This window comes from Limanda limanda, chromosome 20, assembly GCF_963576545.1.
Source record: "Limanda limanda chromosome 20, fLimLim1.1, whole genome shotgun sequence".
In the NCBI taxonomy this organism is placed as follows: Eukaryota; Metazoa; Chordata; class Actinopteri; order Pleuronectiformes; family Pleuronectidae; genus Limanda; species Limanda limanda.
Window position 1 is genome coordinate 14,358,405 of NC_083655.1, and position 11,456 is coordinate 14,369,860.

An 11,456-nucleotide genomic window follows, 5' to 3' on the forward strand; every position below is an offset into this window, starting at 1 on the left:
CATTAAGCAGATCCTCACATTTAACAGTCTTAAAGAAGTGTATGTGCAAAATGGTTATTATAATACAATTTCAATTGGTGGAGATAAGTATTGATAAGGGGGAAAAGCATTTCTGATCCCTACTGATAATTATAAATACATGTTCCTGATCTCTCCCCCCCAATCAAACCAGTCGAGGCAGATGACAAAGTTGTGATGATTAATGACTTGTGGGAACTGATTAATTAATTATATGGGTGAAGTGTTTGAGTCCACAAAACAGTCTCAGGGGTAAACAGTGTTGCAGCCGAATCCAATGCAATTGAAGTCAATGGGAAAAAATGAATAGGAAACATCATCTGTGTGTGTGAAAATATTTATTCATTGCACTGTAATAACAACCTCGGCATACACCTGTGACAATTATTACCATCAGTTGCATTTATTGGTCCAACATTTCACATGTCACCCGGAATCAAACACTTTAATCATAAAACATTACATAAGCGGCCAGATGAGTGATGTGTAGTTAATCTCAGCCCAGTGGAAAGGTGTTGAGCAGTTAATGCACTTTTTGACCCCTTAAGGACATTTTAAAGCATTCAAAACCTCTATGATAGACATTTTTGTACTTTTTGGTCAAAAATTGGTCTGAAAAGATATTTGTGCTTCAGCCTGTTAACATTAGCAGCCTGGAATCTATTGTTAAGTCTAAAAAAAGGCACATGTAGGCCATGATGACTTTGCTCCAGTAATGCGACATATTGTGTGAGTGGCTGCAGGGAGGGACATTAGCTTCTCTGACCTTCGGGAATAGAATCCCTCATGTCGAGTCAAACCTCCCTGCCACCACTGACCTAGCACCAGTCTGTCAGTGTCGCAGTGTGACGTAGGTTTTGCATTGTAGATTAACTTCTCCCCCCAATTCATTCTTTACTGATTTCTCTCCCTGACAAGAAGAGTCACTGACTGTGTTTTTTTAAACACAGAGAAATATAGATACTGGCCTGAGGGTTGGTCTTTCTGAAGAGTACCTTCATTGTCAACGAGTGACTAAACACGTCTACCTTTACAATCCTAAATCAAGAAAGAGTTAAAAAAAAAAGTAATAATCTGGTATCTTGTCTTATCTCATCTTTTAGTTGAGCACGTCAAACAAATTCTTATTTCATGTTCATATGCATTTAACCAGAGCCAGTTTGCCAAGCTGATGTTTTTCACAGCTGCATTCTCTGTATGTTTATAAACCCAGGCAGTGACTCTGATTGCACCATAATGATGTGATCCTTTGTCACCAGGGACGACCACCTTGTTTGTGTCGTCACTGTGGTTTTACTTGTGCACCCTGTCCTCCAGCGCCTTCAGCTCAGCCCCAATCTGAGCCGGCAGATCAGCACCGACCTGCTGCGTGAAGTACGATCTCAGCTCTTTGGTCTCATTCTGCCAGAAAGCCTTGGGCACATCAAACAGGGCTCCCATATCCACGCTGCTGCCCAGGCCTTCAGTGTTGATGGCGCCTTCTAGCGGCAGCCAGCCGATGATGCTCTTCTTGGCCGCCTCGTCCTCCCTCTCCCGGCTGCAGCGCTTGAAGATCCACTCCAGCACGCGGGCATTCTCGCCGAAGCCGGGCCAGAGGAAAGAACCGCTAGGGGTCTTTCTGAACCAGTTGACGTGGAAGATCTTGGGCAGCTGAGTGGCGGCCTTGCGGTTCTGCATGCTCAGCCAGTGAGAGAGGTAGTCGCCAAAGTTGTAGCCGAAGAATGGTCGCATGGCGAAGGGGTCGTGCATAATAGATTTACCTGAAGGAAGAGATGAAACGCCTTGTAATTCTGATAGCTTCAGTAATTGAAAGATTTCCACTTCCTTATCATCCCAATATCTTAACTTTGTGGTGTTGCAAGTGATTTCTACAATAAAGTAATTACTTGAAGCAAATGAACCCTAAAGCACAAGTCTTTTCTCTTAGCTTTAAATCAGGAAAACTCCATAAACAAGTCAGAGGTGTGTGAGTCTGTACCTTTGTGTTCAGCAGCTGCCGTGGCCTCAGATCTCATCGCGGCTCCAACAAAGACGCCGTGTTGCCAGTTGAAAGACTCGTAGACCAGAGGGACTCCTACTCAAACAAACATTATATCAATACACCGCTAATAATGTCTTTTAAAAAACAAATCAAATTAAGCACAATTTAAAAACTCACACAGTAAAGGCAAGTTAAGTAAGTAAATAGATACAAAATACAGGCAGGAAGGACTAAATGTAGTAATTTCACTGTATTGACAAAACATAACTATATATAATATATAAAAGACATTGGGGCATTCACTATTTAATATAACAATATTACAATAAAACAAGAAAAATAAAGATCATTGCATCTCTTCAACCTCTACACTAATTGTCAACTAAAAGACTTCATTTTTTTTCCCCCTATGAAACAGAGGCACATAGCCAAAATGTCATTGTTAAAAGTGATAATCAAAAACTCTTAAACGTGTATATAGAAGTGGCACTAACCTTCTGGCCTCCTGCCTCCGAAGATGATGGCATCGATGGGGACCCCCTCCTCGCTCTCCCACTGGGGGTCGATGATGGGACACTGAGCCGCTGGGGCGCAGAAGCGGGAGTTGGGGTGGGAGCAAGGGGTCGAACTTCCTGTTTACAAAAAGGAGATTAAGAGTTTTGAATGCGTTCTTGACAATGTTTAATTACACCAACTGGTCATCTGAATATCAAGGTGCAAAGTCTGTAAGATGTTAAGTTAATGAGCAATGAGAAAGTCTGCCATTTAAGAGAAACTGATTCCTACTCCTGCAGCTTTAAATTAACCCGATCCATTCTTTTCTTCTGCAGAAAAGTCTATTACTAATCATAAGTGGTGGAATGATATCTCTGTCAGTAAAGCTGTACTATAAACCAGGACACTTAAACTTAATGACCTCCCTCTAACTGATAATACCTTGCTTCCAGGATTTGCCGTGCCAGTCTGTGAGTGTGACGCCGGCGGCCGGGGGGGCAAGTCCCTCCCACCACACTCCTCCATCGCTGGTCTCACCGACGTTGGTGAACACGGTGTTTTTGGCGATGGTGGCCATGGCGTAGGGGTTGGTCTTGTCCGAGGTGCCTGGAGCCACGCCGAAGAAACCGTTCTCCGGGTTGATGGCCCTCAGTTTACCTGCAATGAATACAGATGGTATATCAGCATTTAAGATTTGATACATTTTTGCACATGGAGCGACAGAGCGAGTCCCCTCCTTCTCACCTTGGCTGTCGAACTTCATCCACGCAATGTCGTCTCCCACACACTCGACCTTCCAGCCTGGCAAAGTTGGTTTCATCATGGCCAGGTTGGTTTTCCCGCAGGCGCTGGGGAAGGCTGCCGCTACGTAACGCTTCACTCCCTGGGGGTTGGTAATACCCAGGATCTGAGGAGAGGATGTGATAAAAATAAAAACATTGAAATTATCGTTTATACTTGAACATCGGCCGACTTTCACAGTAAATTTCATCCTTCATCCTCACCAGCATGTGCTCTGCCAGCCAGCCCTCGTCCTTGGCGATGCGGGAGGCAATGCGGAGGGCGAAGCACTTCTTTCCCAAGAGAGAGTTTCCTCCGTAGCCGCTGCCGAAGGACATAATCTGCCTGGTGTCCGGCAGGTGAGATATCAGCACCTGCTCCGGGTTACAGGGCCATGAGCTGACCAGAGGGGCTGGAAAACAGGAAAAGAGGAAGAGAGGGGAATTTGAAAAATCGTATCAAGTTTATACAAAGGACTAGCACTTGTTTCAGGCCCCTTTTTGTACCTTTGAGTGGTAAAGGTCGTCCCAGAGAGTGCTGGCAGCGGACAAACTCCTCTCCTTCCGCCAATTTGTTCAGGACTGGTGTCCCCATGCGGGTCATGATCCCCATACTGGCCACGACGTACGGCGAGTCCGTCACCTTGAGGAAGCGGAAAGTGAAGAAGAACGTTTACACCCTGAGACATTACTATAGACGTCTATTAGAGTATATTAAGATAAAGTACAGCGATGAAACAAAGCATTGATTTGTATGAAGTCTGGACAGGAGCACAGTCACTATACCTGGACGCCATATTTACTCAGAGCGGAGCCAACAGGACCCATGCTGAAGGGAATCACATACATGGTTCGACCTGGAGAAAGAAAGGAGAAGTTTATACAACAGAAGACAGGTTATCTTTGCACAACAAGACACATTTTTTCAACACAGACAAGTGTTGAAATTGAGGTCATTTTGTGCTGAAGACATCTCAGCCTTCTCTTTATGGAATCCAGATCCATAAATAGTATGTTAAGTTCGAGATATTTCTATCGTTTGTGCAAGTCAGAAATTAATGCCATGTGTCTCCAAGATGCAATACACACAAGGGAACCTTTTTGCTATTAAGCCAGATGTTCTGTACCCCCGTTCTACATGGTCTGAGTTCTGTGGCGTACCCTGCTGCCCTCTAGTGGAACAGTAACAAGCGTAGTTCCCAGCAAGTATGTGAACCATTATGGCCATGATGCATCTTGCTGTCTTCAGAATGTACGATTAAACACGTTCCAGCTGAATTTCACGCAGTCCCACTGAGCAGCAGTTGGTGGTGCGCAAAAGTATAAAACAAGTGCAGCAATACACCAAGAAAGAAGAGAAGCTTGTCAAGAAATAAGAAGTTCCTGCATTCACAGATAACTCAAGATTCAATTGTGTGCATGGAACTCTTTAATATGGGGGTTTATACGTTACATCTCTAATACCCCCACCAAACGAGAGAAAGCGTACCGCCGAGCCCAATGCACACTGTTTCTAGCAAACATGTCATGCAACCTGGAAACTGGTGTCGTTTCGACTTTAGTTTAACCCTAGTTTACTCCGGTGACCCATTACACCAGCACTGGGTGTGGTAACAGGTGGAACAGAGAACGCTGCAAACCACACCCATCTGTGAGTGAACTGAAAACAGCTGCTATGTCTGGTGTTACATTTTTGTTCAAGACATTAAAGTTAAATCATCCCATTTTATTCTCTTTTACGTTTTAAATAGTCTGATCATGTTGAAAGTCAATGACCAAACTGAAAGTTAGATCCACTCTCCAACCACATACCTGTCATGCAGCCGGGGAATCTTTCCTCTCTGGCTTTCTGCCAGTCCGACTCACACATCCAGCTGCCGAGCTGGCTCTTCACGCCGTCCGCAGGGATGGGGATGGTGTCCCTCTGGTTCTTGGTCACAATCACAGTCTTGCTCTCCACTCGAGCCACATCTTTTGGGTCCGTGCGTGCCAACCAGCTGAGGGACAGAGGGTTAGAATGTGGGTGTGATGCAAAAACAGACTAAGAGGGATAAAATATGAATACAATAGAATGCACAGAAGGCCTAATATCAATGAGCCACTGACTCTGTATACAAAGCTCCTACCAGTTGTCATATTTGGAAAGCTTCTTGACCATCCCCTCCTTCTCCAGACCTGCGAGGATGTTGGCCGCTTCCTCCGGTGACCCTGTTACTACATGAACACCGGTGGGCTTACACTCCTCCACTGCCCCCTTGACAAACTCAGCCACCGCCGGGGGCAGCGAGTTCAGTGAGGACAGGGACCGAACTGTGACATTTGCCCCGACACCACCCTGTCTGTGGAAATAAAGGGAAAACAAAGTTACTCTTATGCCTCTAATGAAGAACAGTGTGCTGATGAGTTAATGACAAGCACAAAAGAAACAACCCTGTGGCTGCCTCATAACACAAACACAGCGGAGACACACCTATTATACACGGAACCATAATCATCTAATTAAATCTTCTCTTAATTGTGTTGAGTTAGTTCCTGTGGGGGTTATTAGTGAAACCAGAGACCCTCAAACTGACTTCTCTTCATTCAGAGAGGCACGTGGGGGGTGAGCATCTATTGTGAGTCAGCAGCATGATATACACAAAAACATGCCATTGAGAGGGACAGTGCTTTGGAAACTGATAAAACACAAGCCTGTTTGAGGGTGTGTGTTCTCTCTGTCCTCAACAATGTTCTGACAATGGAAAAATCAGTGTGTGTATGTGATCCTTTGTTCCTTTGTGTATCTGTCTATGGCAGCTGGGTGACCTCAGATGACAGCTTCAGAAAAAACGAATGTGTACGTGTATCCAGCCATCCATCATCTATACTGATACAAAATATATATATATATATATATATATATAATATATATATATATATATATATACACACTTGTAAGATTTTTTGTTCTTATCATCAGATCTGCACGAACTGTAAATAATAATAAAAAATTCTAAACTGCTCTAAATCTAGTTTCAACCATAAATCAATCGGCCATTCAAGTGCAGGCAAGTGTGACATCATATGTGCAAAGTGCTCACTTGCACGCACACACACACAGATTTGTACTCATGCACAGAGGGAAGATAACGTGTAACACTCTTATTCCAGGTTAAGGGTTCAAACTCATCTCCCTCTCTCTCACCAGGAGTTTAACCATTGATGAGGGAGCACACTGCAGTTGTGTCGAAAATGCCGACTCAGAGTACAGGGACAGACACTGGAAGCTGAGTCATTTCTTTTCTCTGATCAAATCTGATCTAATCTTATATTTTGTGATTTTGACCACAGCTGGGACATGGCTGTAGCTTGGGAAGCAGAGCTGGTAAACGGATGGATAAAAGTGTTTTGTGGCTTTTTTTGATAGTCAGTGAAGGACAGAACGAGAAACTGGATGAGAGAGAGAGGATGACTTGCACTCAATGATCCAATCGGCCAGGAGACAAACCAGAAACCTGCTGCTCAAGGCTTAAACACCAGGGTGGTATACACACCATTGATTGTATAGAAAGATTGGCGATCAAAGTGGTTTGGCTTTCTGTATGGGAGCATATACTGGCTGCTCTGTGAGGCTGTACTTGAACACAGTAGTAGTATATGAACTAATGCTGATATCCTGATGTTTAGCAGGTGTTTTACCAAGTTTTCTATCTGTATGTTAGCATCACTCACATTTGGTAGCTAGCAGTAAACACTGAGTCCAACTGAGGCTGCAAGAAAGCAACATGAAGATCTGAACCATATAATCACAGTTGTTCATCCAACAGTAGTTGAGATATTTAACTCAACACAACAAATGTCAAACACATGAATGCCCTATAGAGCAAAGGTCAGGGGACAGTTGTGTCTCTGCACCCATCAAACACACTTCGTTGACATTCATTGGAAGTGACAGAACAGAAGAGTTACTGTCACATCTTCTTCTTCTTTGTTTGGTTTATTGGCGGGTGGAAACCGACGTCGAGGGGCATTACCGCCATCTACTGCTGTACTTTTCTTTCCCTTTTCATTACTTCACATCCCCCAGGGAGATATTAAATGAAGCAGTCTGATTAAAATAAGCTCTACGACCCTTTAGTTCCATTCTTCTTCACACTAAATCAATAATCTATGCCCCTGATCATCAACCCTGTCATGCAACCAGTTTCTGTTTCCATTAAAGTCATGCTGAGAATGATCTCCAGTGTGATTGGGATTAGGAAAAGAAACGAGCTGGACTGAATTTGAATTTAAGTCAACGGAAGTGAACTGTTCTCATTTTCATTTGAAAACGCATCAACTCTGCCTGGTGTCTACACTACTCTGGAGTTTAAGAGGCACTTAAACTGAGAAGTTTGAAACTTGCTGCTGGCATCGTTTTAGTTTTGAAACTCTGGGGATAAGTTTTGGTCTGAATGGGAAGGAACAGAAATGTTTGGAAACTATGAGGTGGATACTACCAACTGCTTGCTGATTGGATCTTTAGGTAACAACGTAGCCTTCACTGATTCATGGGGCTCCTATCACATGAGCCTCTTCCCGAAGAAAGCAACCGGGATTAGCCTCTGCTACCAGTGTAGAAGTCAACACGGATAAATAATGACAAGAGTTGATGACCATGTTTACTTTGCTAAACAGCAGTTACATTGTGGCATTTTTACAACGATACAACTGATTACATGTTATTAGAGGAGATATTTTTCAAGCAATTCCTGTTCACACCAACACACGAATGCACAGACTATGCCATTGGTCATGTGATGGGTGTTTCCACATTGCATTTCCTTATAAGGAGCAAAAACATGTGTGTGATCAAAAACGTAGAAGTGTGGATGTAGCCACGTCTCAGGCGGCAGCTGACTTGAGCCAGATCCTGGAGGAAGGAGCAACAGGTTCAAGCTAGCCTTCTTCTCTGTTCTTTGAATTTTTCTTTTTTTAAATCCTGAAATGCCTCTGATGACCCCTGCAGTTATTCATCCCCTCAAGCCTTTTGTCTCTGTCTCCCCATTCCTCACCCCATCCCCCACACTTTCAAGAAAGCGTTTGCAGCACTGACACATCTTACAACCAACTTCTATTTTTTTAAAGGCGACTTTTTCTCTTTCAAAGAAATGCAGAAGAAGATACATGATCCAGAGCAGGAGACAATGAACGACATGTAACACATGGGCCTGATATGTTTTCCAGTCCCATGACTGTCTCTTTGCTCCTGTTAAACGGGTTTTCCTTCAACACACACCTCCCAGTGTGCAAGCCAATCCTAGCACACCGCAGGCCGACACGCCTACACTCTCCCCACCATCCTCCAGCGCCCTTATGGATCCTGGTCAATAGCCCCTCTAGGTGCAGAGTCTACACATGGAGCAGGAACAAGCTGGAGTGCATGCACACGTGCTGCATGCATTCACCTCACAGAGCCAGTACAGGGGGAGGGGGAGTTACAAAATAAAGAAAAATAGAAAACATGCTCAGGGGTTTTCACACAAACAGGAGTGATGACTCTGGTCATTAATCTCTCAGGCAGAAGTGCACACACAATGCACAGGAACATCCTGACTGTAACTCACATGTCCCACCACGGGGTCTGTCAGTCACACACATGTGGCTTTAATGAAAAAATAAAAGCACACACACATATATACACGTTGTTCATTTCTAAGGCTTCTTATAAAAATAGGAGGGGGAGGAGGAAAAAGTGTGGGTGGTTCACTATTGAGATTACACACCTCTCTGCTTACGTGTATTTTAATAGACACCCACATGTCTTTCTGAATCAACTAAATTGTCAGAATAAAACTTTTTGAAAAAATGGTCTCTTTCAAAATAAAAGCATACATCTTAAAAGCTGGACTGCAGCCAAAAGTCACATCTTGTTCTTTCAGTGGCTGCATATTATTGATCTTTATATATGAATCGACTGATGGTAGAAAGTGGATGTAATGTTGTGTTCAGCTCATAAAACATGATCAAAACAAGTTAGAACATAGATACACATCTGAAAAGTACTCGTGTGTATAACGTTTAAAAATAAAACAAAATCATTAACGATGCAGGTAAAAACACATGGGGTTGATTAAGAACACACGTATAAAGATTGAGCTGTGGCATAAAGAAGCTCTTGGCATTAGCTGGGTTGCAGTCAGGCGCCGTTTTAAATGAAATAAAGTTCAGTGGACAAAGCTACTTCCGCTGAAGACACAATAAAAGAGAAGAAAGTTACTCACCTCAGGATGACTCCCAGCAAAAGAGACGACATGTTCGGTGCAAAAATAAAAAACACAAACTAGCTTATAAAACTCGGAGAGCGTGAAAAAGGCTCATGTGAGAGACGTGGAGAGGAACCGAGTGTGTGTTACTGTGTGTGAGTGTCAGTGTGTGTGTGTTGTGTGTGTTAGTGTGTTCAGATGGGACCTTGCACTTTGTCCACAGTCAAACACCTGGATGAGCACACAGTCCTCCACAGATGTTTACTGCTCCGAGGCCCTAGCACAACATGTCCCCTCCGGTCCTCTGCTCCTCCGCCGCCGACGATGCTCGCTCATGTCGCCGTGGAACCGCGGGCTGATGCAAGTTCTTCTCCCGGGAGGAGGAGGAGACCCAACCCGGAAACACGAGTCCGACGGAAACCGACCGCTGCTGCACACAGGGACACACACATACACATGTTTGTACATCTCAGGGAGGACACTCATTGACATAATACATGTCCTTAGCCCCTTACCCGAAACATAACCATCCAAACTAAATGCCTAACCCTAACCTAAACCTAATTCTAATCCAAAAACCAAGTCTAAACCCCCATTGAAATAGTGAGGACCAGTCAAAATGTCCCCACTCTGTGGGGTCTATGCTTAAAATTGTCCTCATAAAGAAGTAATTACAGGAATACACACAAGCAGAAGATAACTTCATGTACTTTTACTTTTTCATTCATCCTGTCGATTTTAAGAAAAGTATTTAATTCACGTCTCCTCAGTGTCCTGTAGCTTTGTTATTCACCATCACTCTGTGTTTTATATTATTTATATATTTCTCACGTGTTTTATTCACATTCATTATTTTATTTTGTGAAACTTCCTGGGGATGGAGGTCAACACTGTATTTTATGCGTCTGACAGGTGTCTTAGACCTCTTTCTCTGGTCAGAGATGGTTCCTCGACTTGGACATAGATGACTTTCTTCACTCCTCTTTCAAACCATCTCGTTTACCACAATTCACACCTTAGGACACATGACACACTGGGGGTGGGTGGGTCAAAGAGGCAGGACTCCCACTGAAACCAACAGCAGGGTGGGATCCATAGGTGGGACCAGCCTCTCAGGTAACCTCAACCATGACCTCAACAGCACCCATGACCCACACGTTAAATACCTGGGAACCAAGTAAAGTTTACCTGTATTAGCACTTGGATACAAGATGGCAGCATTCGTATCACAGATATTTTGGCTTCATTTCTGGATAGTGGGAAGAAGTCAAGACGTGACCTCCATCTTTATAAATAGTGTATGGTTACACGTTTGGATCTTGACAGTGGGAAGTGATGTAGCCTGACTTTCTGTTAACTAGTTTAATCAATTTAATCAATTTCATGTTTCAGAGAATCTGAGATGGCCCCTCATGACATCCACAAGATTACATAATTTATTCATTTATTAGCCCTATAATTTGTGTGCTGAAACTATATGGCTCCATGCATTATACTTACTTATACTAAATGTTTATTTGTGTAACGTATCATTTCACCCTCTTTCTTCCTTCTCCTCTTTTGCATGTATTTGACTGATTCTTTTCAATAAAGTTAACAAAATAAAACCAGGAAAAAAGGAGAAAAAAAGGTTTCTAGTGGCAGAGTGCAGAATACATGTATTGTTAAGGGGTTACATTTTTATATCTGCCTTCACTTTGAAGTTCAACAATACTAAAGTTTCCAAATATTTTCCAGTTGTATTTCCACAAAAAGTGTCTGTGTTCACTGAATAGATTACCAGATGTGACGGTTGTTTTCATTATCTTTTGACTTGATAAGTTTCTTGATGAATTCATTAATGATTAAATGACTTTAGTAAGAAATGCCAGTTTAACTTCTCCACTCTGTCTGCATACTATTGTAGCAAAAGGAAATGTTATAGAAATAAAACTTGAAAACAACATGCTAAATATTATC

The 11,456-nt window shown here is 43.0% G+C and overlaps 1 protein-coding gene across 1 annotated transcript; it reads right to left on the reverse strand.

Moving 5' to 3' along the window:
- Nucleotides 1–339: 339 nt before the first annotated feature.
- pck2 (phosphoenolpyruvate carboxykinase 2 (mitochondrial)) lies at nucleotides 340–9,837 on the reverse strand. Its single transcript, XM_061093457.1, has 11 exons — nucleotides 9,516–9,837; nucleotides 5,400–5,612; nucleotides 5,086–5,270; nucleotides 4,060–4,130; nucleotides 3,781–3,916; nucleotides 3,499–3,686; nucleotides 3,239–3,401; nucleotides 2,936–3,151; nucleotides 2,494–2,631; nucleotides 1,997–2,092; nucleotides 340–1,778 (listed from the first exon to the last, which is right to left on the reverse strand). Exons 1-11 carry the CDS (start codon nucleotides 9,545–9,547, stop codon nucleotides 1,312–1,314), a joined length of 1,905 nt encoding a protein of 634 aa, XP_060949440.1. The 5' UTR covers nucleotides 9,548–9,837; the 3' UTR covers nucleotides 340–1,311.
- Between the last annotated feature and the right edge of the window lie 1,619 nt (nucleotides 9,838–11,456).

What these genes read in the sequence shown, in the direction of transcription:
- pck2 (XM_061093457.1), bottom strand. Translation starts at nt 9,547, where the DNA reads ATGTCGTCTCTTTTGCTGGGAGTCATCCTGAG. An exon ending in CTTTCCAAATATGACAACTG is followed by an intron (nt 5,271 to 5,399) that starts GTAGGAGCTTTG and finishes TCTGTCCCTCAG; the next exon opens with CTGGTTGGCACGCACGGACC. An exon ending in GATGAAGTTCGACAGCCAAG is followed by an intron (nt 3,152 to 3,238) that starts GTGAGAAGGAGG and finishes TATTCATTGCAG; the next exon opens with GTAAACTGAGGGCCATCAAC.